Here is a 24,430-nt window from a genome sequence, read left to right as displayed (position 1 = left end):
AGCTGAAATTATTTTTTTGCTCCAAATGTTTGATCACATACAATATTTTTTCTTAATGACTCTCCCGTTGAAATGCAGAATTCAACCATTATTAAAATCTATCATTAAGACAAAAAACAAAAAATAAAACAAACACATCATAAATAATTGCTGATGATCATGAATAATTGTATGACATAATTTTGGTTAAAAATGTATAAATCCGGGAGCATTTAAAATATATGAGTGAGCAAATAGAACTGTTTGGAGAGACATTTGTACATTTATAAGCCTATGTGAGTGTTGTGTGTATTTCTAAGTGCAGTGTTGAGCTTCTTAGCACGGCTCTTATCATCCAGACAGATTTTTTAAAGTTATCAGCCAATTCAAGAACACAATGTAAGGACAAGTTAGGAATGTGTGTAGGCTACACAGAGTTGTACCACGGAGGACATAGACAAAAGAGGCTGTGAGAGTCTGATATAAACATACAATATGTATAAATCAGCATTATCTCTAACTGTCCTCACAGAGAGCAAGACTAGGATGCTTTACTGCTGATCCTCCAATGCAGGCATTGCAGGTTTTCAGGATACTTGGTAGCATAGTGCCACCTGGTGAGCTAAATAGTATTTCAGAAGATTTTTTGGGAAAAGATGTTTAAATTGTCATTGTGAGTTCCAAATACTTATGAACTATAGGATTCTGGCCAAAAACAGAATCACATTTTTTTTTTAAACTAAAAGTCAAGTATTATATATATATATATATATATTTCTGTTGATATTTTACAGTTTTACAGTTACTGTTCTTTCTGGTGTTATGTTCTTGTCTGAATGTGTAGTGGCTTTCCTTCTGGATGCCAATAGGCCACAAACAAGCTGTATAGGCACAGTATCTTCAGTATGACACGAATGACAGGAGATGTAATCAAGTTTAAAAACATTTACTGAAATAAAGTTGAAATTACATTGTGTCACACGGTAGAAAAACGATGACTAACACAGCTCCCTGCCAGACTGACTGCACGTGATGCCCCTCACCACATCAACAGGGCCAAACAATCAACAGTCAACATGCATTGTTTCTTTTTAAACAATGACTAGAAGTCACTATGAATTTTTGCATTATATTTAAAGTCTGTGTAAAGTAATAATAAATATGATTTCTGAGTCACACCAAAGGAAAAAGTGTTATTAACCACCCGGTCAAATTTAAATCATTAAAAAGAAATGAAATAAATACAAATAAAAACATATTGTCTCACAACTGGGCTCTTACAGAATGTTTTGTTTTATTTGTTACATAAAGAATTTTTGCTTTTTTATGTTAAGTTTCTTTTAAAAAGGGCCACAGATACAAATACAGAGCACTGAAAACTCACGGTCGTTTTCTTCTCGTTCTGATGGTTTTGTCTATTAGCTGTTCCAAGCTGTTTACTAAGTTTCTGTCCACTCTGTTGGTGATATGGATCACGATAGGCTGTGGCCGAGCCATTAAGATATAATATCATATAATATAATATCATATCATATAATATAATATATATAAATGGCTCTGGGATGTGGGAATGACAAGCAAAACACTTATTGGCTATGCATACACGCATACACACGAACGCAAACTACATATCCCATCATCGCTTGGCTGTCGAACCGTAAGGTGAAAGGTCAGGTCGCCGCGATGAGGTAATAACAAACATGGCGGCGCTCGGTACAGCACGGTGCTTATTTCGGAGCTACTCTCGGGTGAAAAATGTTCAAAAGAGCAAGCAAGTGTTGGTCAGATGTAGCGTCAGGACGCTTTGTAGTGACACACAAGACAACGGTATGTGTTAATGCAATGAATATCACTGTAGTTGGCTCATTTTCTTTCCTACAACACTGACCTTGTAGCATGGTTCGTTAGCCTCGATACTTTCCGTGCGTGTGTCAAACCCCCTTAACGAATCCGTCAGTTTAGGATTTTCTTACATATTGGCAGAGCTATAGACCCTGTAGCATAATGTTTAATATAGTTTACAAATAATTAGAGTATTTATGTAAAGTCGGCGTTGCTGTAGTTAATGAAGTGTTAGCAGCTTTGTAATAAAATCTAATATTAATGGTTCAAAGCGCTAGCTGTCCACAGCGTTAACATTACAGCTTGATAACAACGTTAATTTCAATGAACTGTGAAAGTCTGATCACAGTAGGTGCTGCTTGGTGAACAAATAGCATGTCTTTTTGAGGCTTTATGATAAACAATATATTGATACAGCTCTTGTAGATATGGAAGGCACGACACTTTATAGTTAAACTTGGCAATATTTGTAAAGAATCTGGTCTGTGAGCTTTTACCACCAGTTAGAAATAATATGCATTAGATCTCTGTTAAAGCTATCTTGTTACATCCCAGTCGTGACTATACATTGTAGGTGTAACATCGGCCAATTTGAAGGGAGCTAAATAGTTACCTTTGAGTGCTTTTGGTTATGTAGTTTGTGCAAGAGATTAACTAGTGTTACTTTTTCTGCAGCCCTCTCGGACAATGCAAAGCCACAGATCACAGATCCAGCTGTGCAGGACATCCTCACCAGGATAACCGGCCTGGACCTGCAGAAAGTGTTCCGACCCATGAAACAGGAGCTGAAGCCGCCCTCATATAAACTCATGACTGATGAGCAACTGGAGCAGGTACCCTTTAAATAACCCATAACAACCTCCCAGTCATGCACACACACAGCACTGTAACACCTGTTTCATCTCATCCTTTTGTGTGTGTGTGTGTGTGTGTGTGTGTGTGTGTGTGTGTTCCCAGGCGACCGAGTTAGCCAGAGAGCAGGCTAAAAAGCTGCTTAAGATGCCCCCCATCCTACCAGAGAGGAAACCCATCAACGATGTGCTGTCTGAAGACAAGATCCTGGATGGCATGGACACAGCCAAATACGTCTTCACAGACATCACCTACAACATCCCGCACAGGGTAGACACATGGGCTTTTATTCTCCGTTTGTCTTTAACTGGGGGTTGGATGGGTGATTTCTTGATCTCAGACTTTACACTACAGAAACACTGTGAGCAGCTACAGAAAGCTGTGTAGCTGCTCACAGATCTTGCATTATTTAATTTTGAATACAAGTGTGTAAAGTTTTGTAAAATCGGTAGTCAGTTGGGGTGCCATTTTAGGGTGCTATCACAAAATAGAACAATTTTAAATTGGACAATACACTTTGGAGGCGTATTGCTACTCAATTTGTCTAACTTATTTTTAGTTTTCTAACTTATGTCATAAATATCAAAAATGTTTAATGTTGAATGTCAATCAATTTTGTGCTTTGTTAATGGGTGCAAGACTTTGACATTGCTCAAATATATCCCTACATAAACTGTATATGCTGTGTTATTGCCCCAGGAGAGGTTCATTGTTGTACGGGAGCCCAGTGGGACCCTTAGGAAGGCGACCTGGGAGGAGAGAGACAGGCTCGTTCAGACCTACTTCCCCAAGGAGGGACGCAAACTCGTAGCACCTCTCATCTTCAAGGAGGAGAATCTCAAGGTAGGAAATTGTTTTCTAAGTATTTTATACTTTTAGATCTACTCTGGTTCTGGTTTTAATATTGAAGCTCTCTTACTACCATTTAATAACATTATTGTACTGGCCTGTTTTCACAGCAAATATTTTGAATTGGTGACCCACTCATTAAAGAAACCATTCCATAGTGCTACTAGCAGGGCTCAAAGCTCACTTTTTTCCCCCTGTGTCTCACAACCATCTCAAATTATACGTTCAGATGTCCCAGGCTTCACAACTATTGTCCCAAACTGAACATAATGAATATAGTTTAATAACTTTGTTGCAGTAACTTGCATCACTTCATTCACTCACCCTGGTCCGCCACAAACTTACTACATGGACATTGAATATTTAAAGTAAAAAATCTGAAAAGTAGTCAGATATAAGAAACACCCTAATCCAGAGATCTAGAGAGAAAGAGCATATGCCACGCATTATATATAATCAATTATATTCCATGATGCTTGAATGTAATCATTTCATTTGTAATAATGCAATTTCTCTGCTGTCCAGAATTCCAGACAAGGTATCTTTGTGTACCAGGGGCTATTTATATTGTCCCCGGGACAACAGGATGTCCTTAATTTTGAGCACTTTGTACTAGATATCACAGGCTGCCCTAAATTACACCAGTGAGTTTTCTGCTATTGCAGGTCAAAATGTCTGCACTGAAAAAGGCTTGTAGTACTAAGTTCTTTATCATAACCCTCTTCATCAAAACACTTTTTTTCTTTAGTGTATGTAGATGTCTAGATTGTTTGTTCATTGTATACTGAATACTAAAACCAAAACCTGGGACACACCTCACATGGTCTTTCCTGACAATGTTGAGGTCTTTGAACACCAGTACAGTCCTGAGAGGAGTCTAATCTGGCGGAATAAGTGAAACCACCTGTGTGGGTGTCCACTGGAGGCTTTACATTTCACATTTTTGAACCATTTATACAATGCCTCTCTATTAGATGGTGTTTTCCCAGGACCGTCATGAAGACGTGTTGGACCTGTGTCTGGTCCAATTTGAACCAGACTCTTCCGAATACTTCAGGGTAAGATGACATTGATTTTCCTGTTATTTGGACCTGATTGCTAACTGCAGTGAAACCTGCAGACTGTGTATAGCCTGTGCACAGTCAGTTTTTATATATTTTTAGGGTCACTGGATATGGTAAATGTAAAGTGTAAAATGGAACGAGAGTGTGGATTGGAAGTTTATCCATTTAACGTGGATCTGCTACAGTATCTGGTACATCCAGTGACATTTGGATCATATCCATTCTATGTGCCTCATGTCTAGGTACATGCAGCCACCTACGAGGACCTGGACAAGCACAACAAATATGAGCTGCTGCGCTCCACCAGACATTTCGGAGGCATGGCCTGGTACCTGCTCAATGCTCGCAGGGTGGATGGGCTTATATTGGACATGCTGAAGAAAGAGCTGTGAGTTTGTGCGTGTGATGAATGCATGCGTGGTCGATACAGTGGTGTTACTTTGATCTGGTTTTTAATTGAGCTATGGTAACACCAGCCACTGTACCTGCTGGCAAAGAGCTGTGACCTAAGCGCCCTGCTTGTGTGATTCCAGGTTCCAGGATGCAGTGAGCTTAGTGTCTTTGTTCAACATGGTCCACCCCAACAGTGAGTCAGCCCAGGAAGCTGCCAGAGAGCAGGCCACTGGCACCAACCTGCTGAAGGTGAGAGCACACAACCTTGGCAGGAAATACCTGCTGACTCGTAGCTGTATTGTACACTTCTTTTCACTTTGCCATGTGTATATTTATATATTGCCATTTGATCCAGAAATTGTCCAGGTCATATACATTGTGTCCCTCGGGTATCGGAGTAAATCAGGAGTCAGTGTAGCTCTTGAGAGGTCAAGTCAAGGCCGCCTCATCTAAGGTTTCTTCTGTGAGAGGTTTTGGGTTTGTCTCCAGCGTGGGAACTGCGGGGCCAAGCCCAGGACACATCAGGTCTTATTAGCGCTCACATCCTCTTGGCCTTGAAGCAGTGGGGAGGGACATTGAGAGTGACAGCCATTTAATGTGAAAGGTTAGCGGCAGGAGACGAGGGTGCATGTCTGTCTGCTACAGTCACTGTCACGGAAGGCCTCTCATTTAGTCACGCTTGATTGCGGAGAACGTAACGTAGCTGTGTTATATTAGTCTGCCACTAAAACAATTAATACTGTGATCGTACTCTTAGAACAACTCTTTTCAACCTCAAAGTAATCGTGGTGACCTTTCTCTCCTCCATTTTGCTGACCTTCGACCCTTGTCCCTGCAGATCTACGCCCAGAAAGAGTCCCAGAGGTCAGGCTACATCGAGCTGGCCCTGCAGGCGTATGAACAGATGGCTGCTAACAGCTCTGCTGCCATTCCTCTTCGCTGAGGAGTCGTACCCGTAACCATAGGAATGGACTGAAAAATCACCTCCCATATGTGAAATACAACGGCTTTTTCTTTCAAAACGTAATAACTCCTAGGCTGAAAGGGAAGCTGTACACTTCACAGAATTGGCTTTCTACTGCTTGTGAGATGCACAAAGTTGGTCATTTATCCATGTCGAGTAATTGCATTGCTTTTACTGTCTATATAACCTGATGTGCTAAGTCAAGTGATGTACATAATAAAATAAAGATCTTTGTACTTGTGTGGCATGTCAGAGTGAAATAACTTGAGGTCTGGATAACATGGAAGACTTTATTCATGTATTTCACTTTTGAGGTCCAGATACAAAGTAGCCATCCATACAGTCTTAGAAATACACTAATGGCGCCTGTGATAGAAACATACTGTGTATTTCATATCAGTTTATCTGATAAACTAAAAGCTTTGAGAGGTAAATCAAACTATTAGGACATCAAAATCTAAGAGGTAATACAGACATTGAGTAACCAAATAGGGGATTGTCCAAATAATGTGCTTGTTCAGCATTTTTAAATATATATATATAAAAATCCTGACATTCAGAAGACACAGGCAGCTTTGTCCCAGATAAACATGTAAAAATACTGCTCTAAATAACTAAGATCCAGCAGGAATGTTAGAGAAAATAAATGGTTAAATTTCACTTCAAGAATTAAATCAATATTTAAACTTGAATTCCTCCATGGTTTGGTCAACACCCTGATCAACAGTGATGTTAGACTGTATGAGGAAGAAGAGGAACTGGGAGTGATTCATTATTTGTCACAATGGTGCATATTGCAGTCAGTTGTAGCGTTCTACCCCTAAAATAGAGATTTTTATTGTAAACTGATGTGAATACACATCAAAAATGATGGTTGCAGTATTGGTTAAATAGAAAATGTGTAGTGTAAAAAAAAAAAGATCAAGAACAATCTAAGCTGGACACTTTAGCTGCAATGTATCTCGTATTTCTTTCTATTTCTTATCCCAATTTCCCTTTTCATACATTTTTAACAACCTGGACTCGTCAGAGTGGTTCATCAGGGCTGTGGCTTAATTTGAAGTTAAATCTGTCTTCTTGGAGGTGTACTTTAACTATTGAGTCCTACAGTACCACAAAGAGGACAAGCCATTTTAGCCTGTTGACAGCTTGTTGTCCTGGTAAATAACCCTTGTTCTTTGGTCACTGAAAAGACACTTAGGCTCGAGAAAGGTTTCTCTTCCTATTCACTCAAGAAATCCTCATCCAGGTTGACATCTGTGGTGTCAATATCTTCCAGGTCAAAATTGTCCAGATCCAGATCATCCAGGGCCTACAGGTAGAAAACAAAAGGCATTACATAAAAAAAAAGAAGAATTCTTAATTTTATTACAGAACAAAGTCCATAAGCACCCCAGTTTTGTCACAGGTCTGAAAATAGATATTTACCTCCTCATTCAGCTCTGCCTCGAGGTCCTCTGCTGGTTCCTCAGGACCTACCCCCAGCTCTGCTACGTCCTCCTCTGCGGGAGCCGCTACAGGGGATAAAACCTCTGGCTCAGCCTGCAGAAGCACAGCAGGCTCCAGGTTGACCTCAGGCTTTACTGGGAGTGCTGGGGTTTGTTCCTCTTGTTCTGGTTCTTGTGCTGCCACTGGCTTCAATACTGGCATTGTATCTTCGAGCGGGTCTAGGAGTGGATCAAGGGTCAAATCTGGAAAAGTCTGCACTTGGACAGGCACATCCAGCTCTAGACTGGCTGTGTTTTCAAAGGAGATGAGCTCCTCCACTGCTACAGGTAATGCTGCTATTTCTGAAACAAGCTCCTCAGTAACGTGAGTCTCCTCTGCTGCTGTATCTATGATGGTCGGTGCTTCTGCAGAGATTATACCTGTTTCCAGTTCTTCATAAAGGGGCATTTTAGCACTTGCTATAGACTCTATGACATCAACTGGCAGATCAGTGCTAACTAAGACATCCTCTGTTGCCACTGTCTCACTTGGTGTGTCTTCTGCTGCCATGATGGTTTCTGAGACATCAGGTACAGCATCAGCTGCTGGAGAAATTTCCTGAACATCTGTCTCAACTGATGAACTAACTTCTTCCACAGGACTGGATTGTACCATCTCTGGCTCTGTGGGGGTAATCTCTGTGGTGGGCTCCAAAATGTCTTCCTCCACTAAGAGTGAAGCCTCCTCTGATTTAGTGATGGTGTCCTCCTCAGAAGACATCGATTCTGCTTGATTGGGTTCAATGTGCTCTTCTGTTACTGTGACGGGCAGAGGGGATGCTGCTGTTGGGATAGATTCTTCTTCTGCTGTTGAAACAGGATCAATAATCTCTTGTTTTAGTGGAACGGGTTCCTCCACCACTGCTGTTTCTACAGGTGCAGCCTCTGGCACTGCTGCTACCATGACTGTTTCATTTGTGCTCTTTACCACTTCCTGTGTATAGAATAAGCAGAATTAGGTTCACAAGTCATACAATACTCACATGCCCATACATTGAAACAGTCAGTAGTGGTAGAAGCCTTTGGATCCTTTACTTAAGTAAAAGTATTAATACATAAATGTAAAAATGCTCCACTACGACACATTTGGCCTGTATATGGTTTTATATTACTGTTGAGTCACTGGATCAGAACAACCCCTTGTAACCCAGTGATTTTTAAAGTCAAACATTCAAACAGTCCTGCATTCAGAAATTCAAAATCCCACTTCAGTAAAAGTACAGAAGTATTATCAGCATCAAGTCTTGAAAGTAAAAGTACTTGTTCAGCAGACAATTATTATAATATATAATATAATATTATTATATTATCAATGTGTAAATAACATTTTACTGTTTTAGCTGCTTAAGATGGAGATAGTTTTAAAGGACTCATATACAGTTAGCTAGTTCAGTCCAGTGGTTTCCAAACTGGGATTGGTCCCCTCCAAAGATAAATCTGAGGGATGTGAGATGAAAAAAGTTCTCTTTCACAATTTTGTATACATGTTTGGTCTTTTCTCTCATCTTTGTTTTGTTCATTAAATATTGGATTATGTCCCCTCTTTTGGTCTGGAAACGATGATGCATTTCGAGGGGAAATGCCACTTTGGAAGAACTGCTTAACTAAGGATGGGAATCACTGGTCTAATCTTTAGCAATACATTCAATTTTAGATTCATACCTATGATATGTTTTTGTATGTAAACTCTTACACTCTCTGAGTGTACACCAGTACAGTATTTGAGTGTATGCATATATTTATTTATATATTTACTGGTTTTTAGTTACTCTAATTGTTCCTGCTGACCATACTGGCCCTGAAGAGATCCCTTCTTAAAGCTACTTCAGTCTGAAGTTGTGATATTGGTATAACTCCACAGTCCTTGGTCCGTGCAAACTTTCATTCATAAGTTCAGCAGTAACTAAAATAAGGCTTTAGCAGTCTGACAGTGTAGATATGAGACTTTTTTTTAGCCACCATCCAAGGCAGCAAAAAAAGCTGTTTTGCATTCAAATATTAATTCAGTAACGGCCTACATTTCCAAGTTTTGGTCACAGGGTCAGTTAATGGAACAACGGCTTGATATAATGAATCATGTAGAGATGAAGGTTGCGGTCCTCACCTCTGGCTCTGTGATCTCTTCTTTGGGCACAAAACTGGCAGATTCCTCCAGAATATTACGGTCCTCATTTGGCTGAAGAATAGAGGAACAGCCAAAATGTAATCTTAATAATGATGAATGACCAAAACATCATGTAAGAGACCAAATCCCAATTCAACAAAATCCCAATTCAACAACTGACAAAGAAAAACTGGGACATTTTACAACTTATGCAGCAATGAATCTAGTCCTGTGCATCATTTAGGATACAATCCTTCCTCCATGTATTAAAGTTTTTAAGTATACTTCCTCTGACTTCCACTGACCATGATGAGCGGGTATTCTGCAGCAGGCCTGACCCTGACGTGAGTCTCCTTCAGGTACTGCTCAGCCAGCAGGGCTTGCTGGAGGCCAGGGAACAGGTTGCTGTACTGGATGGGGTCAGCCAGAGCATCTGCTGCCTTCTGGTTGACCTTGGACAGACTCTCCTTCCACAGCTTTACCACCCTGGAGGAAGGGAAGCATATGCAGCTCACCGGTGATGCATAATGTAAATATACACACAGAAATAGATATTCAAAATGTTTTAGCATAATAGCATAATTTTCCCAAAGATTTTGATTTGAACTGAAAATGTGATTTCCTCTGGGTCACAAAAACAGGCATTTATTACAAATTAAACTGGTTTATGCCAATATGGAATATAAGATTAATGTATGCACATAAAGGCAGGCAGTACACAAGAGCATAAGCATATGCAGTGAACTCAATAGAAACAACATTACCTTGATACTTGGCTGGGTAGATACGTTCTTGCAAGAAATGCAGCCTCTGGCAACCGATCTGTTTTGATGAGAAGGTCCAGACATTTGTCCAGTCTGGGTAAATATAAAAAAAAGTTAAGATGACAAAAATAATACAATAAAATCATTTAGGTATATATGAACAAGTTAAGTGAAATTTGGATTCAAACATAGATCCCCTTCCCTTCCCCCACTTTTTCCACTCACCTTCCTTGCAGGAAATAGGTTAGAAAGGCCACGTTGGTCTTCCCATCCTTATCCGCCCCCTCGGCCAACTTGCCCACCATGTCGGCGTTGCCCGAGGCGGTGGCCAACAGCAATAATCCCCCATAATCCTGAGCTTGGTGCAGACACTCCTGTGCCAAGCTAAACTGGCACTTTGTAGTAGCGAGCTCTGCCAACTGCTTCCATTTCTGCTCTGACTGGAGCCCCCACATGCCAAGGTGCCAAAGAGACAGGAGAGAGGATTATCACAGGAGGAAAAGCATGAACCAACAATACACTGTGAAGCACTTACTGGGTTATGGGAGGCCAGGGCTGTGACTCACAATGACAGATTCTATATACATTATCCAGCAGATTACACATCTAAAATCATTTAAAACAAAAACTGATTTACATTATTGATAGTTTTATTATAATAGAAACTAATTTGCAAAAGTTCCTCCAAAAAGAGCAATCTTTTTTGTTATGAATATGGGGTCAACTAAGCTGTAAAGTAATACACACAATTCCAACATGGTAATGCACATAACATCTCCGGAGTGTCATTCTTCAAAGCTGCAACAACAGCAAACCTTAGCATTCACCTCCTAGACATTTACATTTGTATAGATTTTAGCCATGCTGGAGGCTTAGCTGTGGGGGTGATAATGCCAGTCAGTCCACTGCTACAGACTGAAATATCTCAACATCTATTGAATGGATTGCCATGAGATTTTATACAGCCATTCATAGTTATCAGAAAATGGATCCTACCGACCTGATCCCCGACTTTTCCTCTAGAGCAACCACGAGGTTAACATTTGTGCTTTTGGATGAAATGTCTCATCAACTATTGAACAGATTGCACATTGCTCAATGGTGTTAGCATGCAGATGTAAGCTTGTAGCTCAAAGTTCCTAAATACAGCCTCACAGAGCCGTTTTTGTGGCTGTATAGTCCTGTCTCAAACTCGTACTACATACTGATTCCAAGCAGGTTTTTTACTATTTTTAATATGCATGTATTTACAGTTGATTTGGATTTCGAATACAGCTTATGTCTTGCTTTTGCTTGTATGTGCATGTGGGTTCTGACCTCTGCCTCCAAGGCCAGTTGGTAGGCTATCTTGACCTCTCCCAGCTGTAGGGCCAGGTCAAACTTGTGTTCTGGGTCAGTGGACACAGCCAGGGCCTGTTGTTTGAAGCCCTACACAACACAAGAAGAAACAAAAAAAACACATTACACATATTTTAATTCCATATATTCTGCTCTGTGAAACTAATGTAAATGTGAAAAAGTGAAGTGGTAAAAGAAACTGCGTGAGAAGCAAAACCATTCCCATGATAAATATATTTTAAAAGACACACACAAGAATTCTGCCCAGAGGTTTTACTCCATCTGGCTGCCTGATGTTCAGTAAATTATGCATTCATCCAAATTCTGAATTTATAGTCAGTCCAAGCAGAAAGAAAAGCACAGAGCTGCACAAGAGTTGGAGGACAAACATACCTGTTTCTCCAAAAAGTGGGCTACCCTGATCCTCTGCTCCTTGGGGATTGTGGGTAGAACCTTGTCGGCCGTGCTGAAGTCCCTCCTCATGACAGCTGTCTGGTATTCCAGCACTGAAAGCAGCAGAGAGTAGCTGATGACGTTCAGCTCCTTGTCCCCAAGGTAGAGACGATCGTCCTTGGGGATGTAGCCCAACAGATACATGGTCCTACACATATAAAGAGCAGTTTTAATTTATTGGATAGCAAGAGAAAGGGGGACGGCATGAGAGCCATACAGCACGCCATACAGCACGCCATACAGCACGCCATACAGCACGCCAGGGACATGGCTGTAACGCTGCATCGTACCTGTCCAGGTGAGCAATGGTGATGATCTCTCCTCCAACATAGTAGTTTAGTCTGTTAAGAGAGCTGGTGTAGATGAAGCAGTCTCCCACCCAAACCCCTGTTTTCACCACCTCTGGGATCTCCCCCAGCACCTGGCCAGCAAAAGGAACAATAAAGACACAAATAATCATTGAGATAATCGTTGAAATTTCTTAAAAATGTCAAACGTTTAGATTTTTTTCCATATTACTGCAAATGAATTGTTGACACCAAAAAAAAAAAAAAAAAAACATGCAAGCTAATACACTTTTTTCTGCCTTTCATCATGCATTTCAGCTATGAAAATTAAATCTCTACACAGTCTTTCAGGAAATACACTATTATGGGACCCTGACCTCGAGGGCATCCTCTATCCCATCTTCTGTCATCTGTTCCTTGGACTCCTGGGCTGCTGCCACTCTCTCTGGTAGGTAACGCAGCACAAAGAAAGACTCATCTGTAGCGATAGACACAAGCTCCCCAGAGTCAGACCAGAAGATCTAAAGACAGGAAAGACAAGGTATTAAAAGAGGGCAATAGACAGACTGCTGGAGATGTAAGAGCCGTAACAGAATGACTCACATGTTTAGGTTGGATCTCAATGCGGCGGATCAGTTCAGCGCTCTCCCAGTCATAGAAGGCCAGTCCACTGTTTGACCTCACTCCCAGTAAAAAGCCACCAAAGATACCTGTGGGACAGCAGGATTTAAGCATTACACACTGAAGTGCACACATATGTGTACTTTAAACACACACACACACACACACACACACACACACACACACACACACACGCTGTCACATCAAATGGCAAAATAGGAAATGAAGCTCACCTTCAGCACCAAAGTCAGGTTTAAAAGCCTTCTTCTGTTTAAAGTTCTTAAATATTTTGACCATACTGCTGCCTTCCCTGATGGCATACCTAGGAAAATAATGAATACACTTAAATATAATGTACCTGAACACATCGCAGAGTGATGTTAATTACTGTTTTTACAAATATTTTAGTTATAATTAGTTAAAGGAGCAGTTTGATATTTTGTCAAATACACTTATTGGTGAGAGAGTCTCATGTTCTTATGTCCAAGAGACGTTAGCTTAGCATACTATACAGACTGGAAGCAGGGGGAAGCAGCTAACTTGGCTATGTCCAGAGTAAAAGGAAATCTGCCTATTAGCACCACCAAAGCTAATGAACTAACAAGTTACAGCTTGTTTGTTTGAAGTTGTCATTTTACAGTCCAGCCAAGAAATAGTTCCAGCCCCAAAATTTCATGTAAAGCCGCAGAGAGAGGTGTATGGATTAAATATTAATTTCAAATTTAATTGTGTTAATTAGAGAGCTGGTAGGTACATTTTTGAGCTTAGGACAGAGCCAGACTAGCCGTTTTCCAGTCTTCATGCTAAGCTAGGCTAATCACACGCTGGCTTTGGGGCTCTATTCAGCATACGGAGATTAGAGTGGTGTTAATCTTCTCAGGTTACTCTTGACAAGAAAGCAAATAATTATATTTCCACAAAAATGTCAGACTATTCCTTTAAAAGGTGTTTAGGACTTACTGTGAGGAGTCATGAGCCCAGACAAACTCTTGAGCGGAGCCAAAGCTCTTGTTCCTCAGGGCCATGGCAGTGTAGAGGATATACTCCCCATCTCCACACACCACTACAAATCTGCAAAAAAACACAAAGACACAAAACAGTGATAGTACATGTCTGGATACAAAATTATACTTTGAAACGTCAGCTATGGATGCACACAAATCTCAACTCAAAGGAATCAGCAAGCATGCCAGTATGCAGTCATGCACCAGGTTTTATTAGAACTTCACATAAATAAAAAAGAAAATAATTTAATGCATGCTTTGGATGTGGCTAGGGAGGAAATTAGCCATATTACCAACTCCAAATCATATTAAAACTTTAACCTCTGTCAATAGATCCAACCAGTACATACACTTTAATAAGGTAAAATATATAATATGCATTTTGAACAGGAACATACATATCAACTGTATAAAAATGCTCACAATGCCAAATAAAACCCTTTTCATATGACATATACATTTTCATTTCAATAATGTTTTGTTTAATTGAACAATACTTTCATGATCAATCATTAAAATTTCCATTCAGTATTATTTCCATTGTTTTTTAACTGCATTACTCTCAGATAAGTGTGGCTGTTTATGAATACGAACACTGTTATAGAGCATATTTGCACAGGCTCAAAAGTAAATCAACACAAACCAGCAATCTGTGTCATTGGACATAATGTTTACTGTCAAATTTTAAAGATCAAAATATTAAGGTCTAGATGTGATAAAGCAGCCAGAGAATAGGACAGAAAGTCTACAACCCGCAATCTCTGTACGGCACCACTGCTTCCACCCACAGTGCACCGCTGTCTCACCTCCCGTTGGGGCTGTGTTGGATGGTCTGAGGGTAGATCTCACAGCTGCCCATGTCTTTGACACCCAGCGGTAGCCTCTCTCCATCTCTGATCTCAGCCTCTCCCATGGTCTTCAGGTTGGCCTGCTGCACCTCAGAGTGGCGAGCCCACATGACCTTCCCACTGGAGTCCATGGACATGGCCGGCTCCTCCCGACCAAGCTGAGCCAGAGAGGAGAGAGGAAGATCAGCAAGATAAGAAAAAGAAGAAGAAAGGCAGACAACAGCTTGTAAAAATAAGTAATATTACAGAATATTCCTTCAATTTACACAATCTGCTATATAATATACTCCAACTGAGTGTGTATTATATGACCGCCCATTGTGGCTATTGTGGATACAGAGGTCATGTGTCTCTGGGGATTTGTGGGCTTTAATAACCTGGGATGTTGTTTAAAGTTTAAAACAAAATGTTAACATTCGATTTGCTTAGAGACTACTGACTATTTATATAGATGAGTCTGGCTGCTGTCCTCATGGCCACATTGACAAAAGAGGGACTTCAAAGAGCCCATTGATTGAACCTCGTTCAGAGGTTGAAAGCAACGTAAGACTGAGACTGGGAAAAACTGTATTAACTGAGAAATGTTCCCAATGCATTACATTTTGACATTTTCTGAGATAAGGTTCACATCAGCCTGCAAGTTTACAGCTTAACTTTATTCATTCTAAATATGGTAAGACCATGACCCTTGACCTTATAGTCTTGGTAATTTGTAATTTCAGCAATTAGAGAAAACAGTATAGCATGTAGTGCTTAAAATGTAATGCATGCAAAAATAAAACTTAATAATAAATATTGACAGCATTCTAAGAGAAAACACAATATACCTTGATGATGATGCTGCCTTCATCATAGCCCATAGCCACACTGTTGGAGCCAGGCTGGCCACATATACACCACACCCTCTCCATGCCATAGTTGAGCGTGTTTTCAAGTCGGTATGTGTTGGAGTGCCACACTCGAACAGTGCCTAAGGAAACAACAAGAGGTCAAATTGAGCCAAGATGCTGCACAGATTTTGGGCTACAGATTTTCTGCTTGTGTGTAGCTTTAAAATGTTTCATAAAAATATACAACCCACCATCCTCGGAGCCTGTGAGGATGATTGGCAGCTCAGGATGGAAACTGACACAGGTCACATTCTGGGCATGACCCTCCAGAGTCTGAACACAGGTTTTGTTCTGGTAGATAAAGACACGCAGCACATACACTTATCACAAGCTCATGCGTGTATGTTATCAATATATAGCATAAAGTACAATACGCATATGCTATCTGCTAGACTGGAGTGTAACAAGTTTTATTATCTCTGCCAGGCATAAGCCTGAAGGAGGAGGATTATGATTGCGGTCATGTGTGTATCTGTCCGCAGCTATTCTCGCATACTACTGGACCCACAAGCATTTTATTTTTTGTACACATTTATTACACTGACAAGAGATATATCTATCTGGGATAAACAAATGATTGGCTCTGGGTCAAAAGAGATGTGCACATTGTTCTATAAGTATTGATTTGGTGAGGCATTTTTAACAAAGAAAGGATCAACATTATGCTGGTCAGAGAATCTGTGCTTACTGAGAGTAAATGTACTTGGTTCTCAGAATTATGTCGTATATAATTTACCTAAAAAGCAAAGCTCTTTGTGTGCCCAGTTGAGATCTAGTATTTTACCACTTGTTGAAATTGGACAGTATGTCAGTCTGGAAGAAGAGAAGTGTATTTGTTCGGCGTGTTGTGTAAATGATATAGAAAATGAGCTCCATTTTGTTTTCTATTGTTGTTCAGTGCCCCTTATCAGGATAAACTTTATGCTTGTCTTTTCAGCGTACAGTTCAGGTACCTGATAATCCCAGATCTTGACCAGCCGGTCGTCAGCCCCTGATATGAGGTAGGGCTTGTCACCTCCGCTGTAGTAATCAATGCAGTTCACCCCCTTCTCGTGGCCCTCCAGAGTGAAGTTGGGAGTCCTGGAACCGAGCTGCCACACCTACCCCAGGCCGAGCAGAAACATGCACTGAGCAACCGATGACCGTTGATTTTATGAATAACAGAAACATTTAATATCTATTTGTGGCGCATTGTAAATATTTGTGTATCACTGTCATTTTGTTAATAGTTTAAGTAGAACTTGATTGAGATGATTGTAAGCTTCAAGTGGCGTTGTCAGTGGAAATGTTTTTCAAAATGAGACCACATTTCCCATGAACCTTACTTACTGTGAAGAAAATGTCCCTGCCCCTCCCTCCTTTTTGTCACCTTCATTTAAAGTGGAAGAACAGCACCTCTTTCTGTTTGTTCCCTAAAGCAATCTCCATCTTGCACTCTTACAAACATTTGTGTGTGTGTATACCTTAATGGTTCTGTCCAGAGAGGCGCTGGCAAACTGGTTGTTGTCTTTGGGGTTGATGACAATCTCCATGACGTAGTGAGTGTGCCCCTCAAACACTTGACTACATGCCCACTTTCTGTCCCAGTCCCACAGCTTGATCAACATGTCATCTGAAAACACGTAAAACTGGATGAGGAGTATGCCAGACTTTTTAACTTAGGAAAGCTGAACGTTTGAGAACCCTGCATGTAAAAAGTTGGGCAAAACATTTGAACTTTTAGTGTTTGTGCGAGTGAATGTAGTTCTTTCCTACCACTGCTGGTGAGGATGTAGGGCTGTGTCGGGTGGACAGCGATACAGCGGATGTAGTCAGCGTGAGCCTCAAACATGTGAACTCGCTCCAGAGTGTTGTAATTGAACACACGGATCTGCATGTCATCCTGGGGACAGACAGAGAGATTGACAAGTGCATTTGGTCCCAGACATAACATAAGAAGGAAGATTTATCTGGCTACGGTCACTGTCTCCTATTTCTTAAATGCTCATTACAACTTTAATTTCTTTCCACATACTGAGAAGGAAGGTAACGGACATGAATTGTAACTTTAATACACACATTAATGCTTCAGTTGAGCTACGATACTTACGGCTCCAGCAATGACCCAGTGTTTCCTGGCTACAAACTTGGCCACTCTGACAGGCAGGTCACACAGCTCAAAGGTTTTCACCATCGTCTACACACACAGGATTCAAAGCAGATTAACAGCATACAGACTTTACTTCTATCGCACAATCAATAGCTCGGATTAAGAAATATGACAGTGTGTGTGGGGGTGACTCAGTAAGAGATTGAGTGATTAGAGGGATGTGTAACTGAGTGATATTGACCTGTGTCTCGTGGTTCCAGACCACCACAGTGCCGCTGTAGAGGCTGACCACCATCCATGGCTCAGTGGGGTGCAGATCCACACTCTTCACCCGGTCTGACCGAGCCGTCAGCTTCCGCTTGATGTCCAACCGCAGAGGCTGTAATTTATAATAACAGAAAGATGATGAAGATAATCAGATCCTCTCAACAACAACTGACGCTCTTTGCCTGAAGATTGTAAAAAACACCATTTCAGGCAACTACAGTGGACAGCTATGCATAAGCCGCTTTATTGTACATGCATGGGTTTTGATGGTGTAGTTGCACTTCAGCCACCACAGTAGATGCGGTGTCATCCCGTATACTGCCACCCACTGGCCTGAAGTTGTAAGTTCAACACAAATTTCTCAAATGCAAGATGGCCGACGGAAGGCCAGAAATGTTTACCTTGTAGTTAAATAAAATTAGGTACCATCAAGTACCAGCTAAGGAGTAATACAATTGTTAAAATGTCCACGTATTGATTTTATGTTGGGAGGAAATTAAGATGAATTATCTGTCCACTAATTGGAAAGCATGTATCTCTGGCTATATTTCAACTGCAATTCCCAGTATTCATTCAACTTTGTTATTCTTGACAATATTTCATCTGCAGTAACTTTTCTGTCTGTAAATCAGTTGATTTACCAATATTTTGTGCAGATTAGTCCCAGTAGGTGAGTAACAGTTGGCGTCTTTATATTTCTAATGTTTTTGCATTGCTTTGAACAATAAAACGCACATTAAAAATACAATATTTTCACATTATATAACCCCATAATATATGATTTTATTACAATTTCTTCAGTAGAGAACTCAAACGCGTGCTGTCTGCCCAGGTGGACATATGAAAAACTCCTTGAAACGTGTTTTAAAAATATAGTTTATATTTGAAGTTTTATTTTGTCTAAGGAGGAATAAAAACATACAGCACAAAAATCCTGACTGAGGTTGTGATAATAATCCGCAGACTGTATCATAGTGGTATATTATACGTGGCATGTTCTGCATTATAGACATTTTTAATTCAGTGACTTACATATTGTAAGCTGGAAACATAATTAATAAAGTGTTACACAATTTCAGGTTTTGGGGGGGGTAGTTATGGAGGGGGTGTGTCTGTTGATACTTCCCATTCCACATATCATATGCATGACTGCTCCAGAAAGACTGGATCCTTTCAAGTCCTCTCATGTAGATGAAAATGTGTCGCTTGTATCTATTTAGCACTGGATGAATGTATGGTAAAAATCTCCCACAAACAAATGTAAAAAAAAAAACAAATGTAACTTTTCACATTATGTAAGCATGATGTTTCTCTGTGCTGGGTTTAACTCTGTTGATCACAAAGTATATTAAATATGTTCAGAATCCATGTTTGGATTCTGTTGGTGCATATGGTTCCTGGATACTAGTTATACTGTGTGTTGTGCAAGTTTCCAATTCTGATGTTAAAGTTTATGGCTGGTTTCTGCTCGCACACACTCTCGTTCCGCTGAAACAGAACTACCAGGCCACAACCGACAAAGTAACAAAGTTAAAGTATTTGTTAAAGTTTGTTTGTTCCGCCTACCATGTTTCCACGTCAGTCTGCGGTGCTGTTCAGTAAAGAGACCGGCCTCCGGCAGCACTGGTCGAGCTTCTACACTAAAACTCAGTGGACAAAGTTTTGTCACCAAGCGAGCAAGAATAAAAACAAAACGACTTCCGGTATGTATTTTCACAATAAACTTCGTAGCAGTTGGGGCTCTCTCAAAAAGGTAACAATTTACATAAAACTAGAGGGTAAAACTATAAATGGGACAGCAAGATTGGGACTGACACTTGGAAAAAAGAAAAGAAAATAATTGAATAATGATTTTGTAGTTTTCACCATTAATTAGCAAGTAAGTAAAAATAAATAAATACAAATATTATGATAATTACCAGCATTGTCATAATCAGAATCAGAGCCAGAACCAGTTTTATTAGTCAAGTATGTTTACGCAAACAAGAATTCTTACTCCAGCTTCGGCTACCTCTCAATGTACATAGGCTATAGCTCCAAGAAGAACAATGTTATAGTTTGTTACATATATGTACATACAGCCTGCTTAGGTGTACATTTTACAGTAGTGGATAATATGTGATATTGTAATCTGATTTGCTAGAGTGGTAATTTAAGTGCTGACTCTGTTTTTATTTCAGTATCTGACATTTGATCCATTTATTTCAATGGTTTCGGACTCGTAAATGTAACGCTTTTATTTTGAAGACAATACGCCCATTATCCGGTTAAAATCTGTCTGTCGCTGTCTCACTTGACGCGGTTTCTTTTGGCGACGTGGATCCTCCGGCGCTTCCTGTAGGAGCAGCGCGAGATCCGGCAGAACATGTTGTACCTGTGAGCTCGTGCTACACTGCAAAATACTACGGTACACAACTCACCTAGTTTACCCTTCAGTCTTTAATCCCTACTGCATACTGAGCCAATGGGGACATTTGACCATGGATCTAAATGTCCTTTGCTCTCCTGCTAACCTTATAGAGAATTTCAGGTTAAATATGAGATTTTAACTTTTTTTTAATTTTTAAATTCAACATTTTTTGCAGTACATCACAGGAGCCTTTGAATTTACATACATTTGTATAAATAGAGACATCATTTTTAAATAAGTCAGGCATCTTTCAGAAGCCTATATGGTTTTAAAAGGTATGTATATGTGATAATTGTGACTATTGGCAGAAATGGAATATAATATTCATAGGTATGTTTTCATTAGTGTATAATAGAGGAATCATTGTATTTTCTTTCAGAAGTCAATGGCTCGGTCTTATAGTTCACATAATGTTATAAATAGATATAGATAGATAGATAGATAGATAGATAGATAGATATTCCTTTATTTGTCCTACACTGGGGGAATTCCAATGTATACTATACGTAGTATAGAATGGTTGCTTGTAGTGATGTAGTGTTGAATCAATTTAAATACACACTCATTTGTGTTTAATATCAATATTTGTGTTTGCAACAAATTCCGTGGTGGCATCCTGACAAAAGTCACCAGTTAACACAGTCACTCTTTAAACCACAACACTGGTAGTGCAGTTGTGCCCTTGCCTCATGAAAATAATAACAAACTTTTCAATTAGGCTTCATAGATCTATTATTAGTGTAGATTCTGCAACTGGATTGTTTATTTCTTGCCTAAAACTTGTTTGACTTGTAGTTTTTGTGAAATAAGTTTACTCAACTTACTTCATATGGACTCTATTACTCATGCTCAACTAGAACTAGGGGCTTCAGGAGGGAGGACTGCAGTTGGACCCTTCTCGAAAATAACCAAACACTGGCTGTAGATAGGGCCATACTTTCTCCTACACACTTCACCTCCTGTTCTCATACCCAGCTCGTCAAAAAATACAGGTGCCAGCAGTGTTCAGCTAGTTGTAATCTGCAACTTCACTGCTAGATGGCACTAAATCCTAAACACCGATCCTTTAAAGTGGAAAGGTCTGATAGAAATGCATCATTACTGGGACATTACTCAACTATGGGGGACACAAACTGAGGGGGACTGGACCTTAATATGGATGACTTTCTCTCTAATTGTAGTACAGATTTTAAGAAAAGACAATTAAAATGAATGGTGTTATTAAATCAATTTATTACAGGTTTTCACAATTAAATTATAAATAGACAGCAACATGCAACACATTAAAGCTGCATTAGGTAACCTTTATGAAAATAACTTTTTGTCATATTTTGTTGAAATTTTCACTTTATTCTGACAGTACATGAGACAGATAATCTGTGAAAAAATCAGGTTCCTCTGGCTCGTTCTAGTGCTCCGAATGGGATTTGCAAAAATCCACCAGGCCTGAATGAAAACAACCAATCAGAGCCAAGAAAGATATAAAGACACTTTGGTTTAGAGGCTTCAAGATAATTGATTCTTGAGGGTTCATTCCCAGGGTCCCAAAGTTGAGGTGAGTGAGACTCAACAATCTTTCTTGGCAAATATGACAAAAAGTTATTTTCATAAAGGTTTTTTAAGACGTTGTGCAGATATAGGTCGTTCCCATCTTACTGGCCCTTCTTAAATACTTGGTGGCAGACTTTGTCGAGCACAGTGATTTCCTGAAAGAGAAGAGACAGACTTTTAGACTGCAACTCCAATGTGCAACAGATGCCACTCTTAGTTATGTAATACAGGCAGAGAGAGCTTACAGCTGTTGTTTTTAGATAACGATTTATTATCTTCATTGTTATTGCGTATTGATAAAACACATATCAGTTGGATCTAAATGAGGATTGGGGCAGATTTCATCATGCAAGTGAAGGGAGAAATTGTTTTTTCTTTTCATTTTTGCAGTGTTAACTTTGACTTTTTTTTGTTATGTGACCGACTTGAGGAACAGAATTTGCAAGCTACTGCTGCGGCTGTGATCTCACAGGAAAATCTAATTTCCTGGCAAATATATGTTGCATGCCAAACAACTCAACAACCTACGAATGTGTCACACTTTCTCTCACCAGGTGTAGCATGTCTCCCTCTATCCAGTGTGTCCAGCCACGATTTTCTTTCTCCCCCTTCTGAACACACACCAGCTTGTCTCCGTCCCAGGTAACCATTGTCTGATATCACCACACAGGCAAGCATCATTGTAATGGTTAGTATTAACAAATAGTGGTAATTATTCCAGCTGCTGTTCATTGAGAGCACTTTCCTTGTTCAATTCAGTTTTAAAATACAAGAAAACTGTCCCACCTTGACCTTCCGGTTGTCCAGCCCCTTTGTGTGCTCTTCAAACTCCTCTCCCACGGTGAAGTTGACTTCGTAGTTTCTGAAGGTGCTCAGGGTCTTTGTTTCAAACTTGTCTCCAGTCTGGACGATCACTTTTGTCTGATGCAGGTGGGAGGCTATCTTTCTGGTGGCAAAGTCAATGTCTGCAAGCACAAATACACACAAGTTTGACTTTTTTACTGAAGAAATCCTTTGGTACACATTTACACCAAAAGCACACATCGGTAGACACCCATGACAGCACAGGCCACTGATTAAGATTCCTCTCCTGCTGGTCGTTTTGACAGTCTCATTTCCCCTTTAAAAATGACCTTGCTCCGAGTCAGAATGGGCCTAAATGAGTTTCTCCACCCCGTTCAGCACTGGGCCCTGCCAAAGAGAACCACCCACCCCGACCCTTAAGATATTCATATCCCATTTGCCTTAAAGTGAAAATTCAATTTTCTCCCATCACTCTTACAGATGAGGCCCCTATATTTACCCATCTAAATAATATTTTTGACCCATTTCCATAAGGATGTCATTTTCCTATCAGCTCGATGGAAATGAGGTGCAGGCGCTCAGGATTTCCCGGATTTTGTGTGAGCTGAGTGTACCGGGGTTGTTTTTATGAATTGCAGATAGAGTCGTGAATAATGAAAGTGTTTCTGGGCCTGATCAATGACGCGCCTAAAGGAGGAGAGCCCAGCTCTCTCTCTCTTTTTTAAAATGAGGAGCTGGCCCGCCGCCTGATCCAGGGACGGAATCTGTCTTCTTTTTCTCCGGATCAGGAGGATGAAAATGCAGAAGGGAGTGAATCAATATTTATTTGGCGTGGTAACAGACGGCAACCGCTCACAGAGTGGAGGTTAAGTTGGCCTGACAGCAGCTCAATGAGGAAATGAAGCAGTGCCACAGGAACCCCCCCACCCCTCCCTTCCTTCAGACTGCTGCTCTCTCACTCTTTCTGTCTCACTCATTCCAGATTTTTTGCTCACGCCTCGCTTGCCTACTTGGCTGCATCTTTAAATTCTTCCAACTGACTTCTGTTTTTAATGAGAGATACAAGCGACAGTCTCTCCTTCGGCTGTATTGTATTCCATTATGCAGTAAGTATAGGCAGTAAAAAGTCAACTTACCGAGGGCCTTCATGACTTCCTCAAAGTTCTCGTTGCTCACCATCTCCCACCGTCCATTGTAATCTGCAGGCATTTTGAACTGTTGTATGAGGGGATAGAAGTCTGCTCTTAGGTTTGTTTGTCACAATGAGGGAGATAGTTCAAGGGCCCAGCCCTTTAAATATACTGTGTGTGTGTGTGTGTGTGTGTGTGTGTGTGTGTGTGTGTGTGTGTTTGTGTGTGTATGTAGACCAAAGGACAGGGTCCGCCTGATAACTCCCTTAGGACAGTTTAAGTGAGTGTGTGTTTGTATACAAAGTTCAAGTTTGCATTGTGCATTAAGAACACACTCATCCACTGTACACACAATCATTTGATATAAGCTCCTGTGTCTGTGCATTAAGTGTGTGCACACTGATTTGGATGCACTTAAAGAGTAGGCTGCGTTTTGTTTT

General features: G+C 40.3%; 3 protein-coding genes across 3 annotated transcripts; 1 reads left to right on the top strand and 2 right to left on the bottom strand.

Annotated features, from left to right (window-relative positions):
- The first annotated feature begins 1,666 nt into the window (after positions 1-1,666).
- On the top strand, positions 1,667-6,184 carry mrps22 (mitochondrial ribosomal protein S22). Its single transcript, XM_051397284.1, has 8 exons — positions 1,667-1,806; positions 2,497-2,654; positions 2,779-2,943; positions 3,373-3,516; positions 4,497-4,580; positions 4,829-4,974; positions 5,120-5,228; positions 5,818-6,184. The coding sequence occupies exons 1-8, from the start codon at positions 1,680-1,682 to the stop codon at positions 5,920-5,922; spliced, it is 1,038 nt and encodes a 345-aa protein (XP_051253244.1). The 5' UTR covers positions 1,667-1,679; the 3' UTR covers positions 5,923-6,184.
- Positions 6,185-6,219: 35 nt separating this feature from the next.
- LOC127362016 (coatomer subunit beta') lies at positions 6,220-19,766 on the bottom strand. Its single transcript, XM_051397264.1, has 22 exons — positions 19,662-19,766; positions 18,070-18,207; positions 17,829-17,915; positions 17,495-17,621; positions 17,203-17,351; positions 16,693-16,839; positions 15,931-16,030; positions 15,677-15,819; positions 14,808-15,007; positions 13,958-14,068; positions 13,231-13,319; positions 12,980-13,086; positions 12,754-12,897; positions 12,380-12,510; positions 12,030-12,237; positions 11,616-11,726; positions 10,524-10,738; positions 10,299-10,391; positions 9,840-10,020; positions 9,535-9,606; positions 7,372-8,364; positions 6,220-7,255 (listed from the first exon to the last, which is right to left on the bottom strand). The coding sequence occupies exons 1-22, from the start codon at positions 19,662-19,664 to the stop codon at positions 7,166-7,168; spliced, it is 3,639 nt and encodes a 1,212-aa protein (XP_051253224.1). The 5' UTR covers positions 19,665-19,766; the 3' UTR covers positions 6,220-7,165.
- Positions 19,767-21,718: 1,952 nt separating this feature from the next.
- On the bottom strand, positions 21,719-24,165 carry LOC127362034 (retinol-binding protein 2-like). Its single transcript, XM_051397296.1, has 4 exons — positions 23,997-24,165; positions 22,843-23,021; positions 22,608-22,709; positions 21,719-22,211 (listed from the first exon to the last, which is right to left on the bottom strand). The coding sequence occupies exons 1-4, from the start codon at positions 24,067-24,069 to the stop codon at positions 22,158-22,160; spliced, it is 408 nt and encodes a 135-aa protein (XP_051253256.1). The 5' UTR covers positions 24,070-24,165; the 3' UTR covers positions 21,719-22,157.
- Between the last annotated feature and the right edge of the window lie 265 nt (positions 24,166-24,430).

The sequence above is a fragment of the Dicentrarchus labrax genome, unplaced genomic scaffold (genome assembly GCF_905237075.1).
Source record: "Dicentrarchus labrax unplaced genomic scaffold, dlabrax2021, whole genome shotgun sequence".
Classification (NCBI taxonomy): domain Eukaryota; kingdom Metazoa; phylum Chordata; class Actinopteri; family Moronidae; genus Dicentrarchus; species Dicentrarchus labrax.
This window is presented reverse-complemented; position numbering and strand designations above follow the sequence as displayed.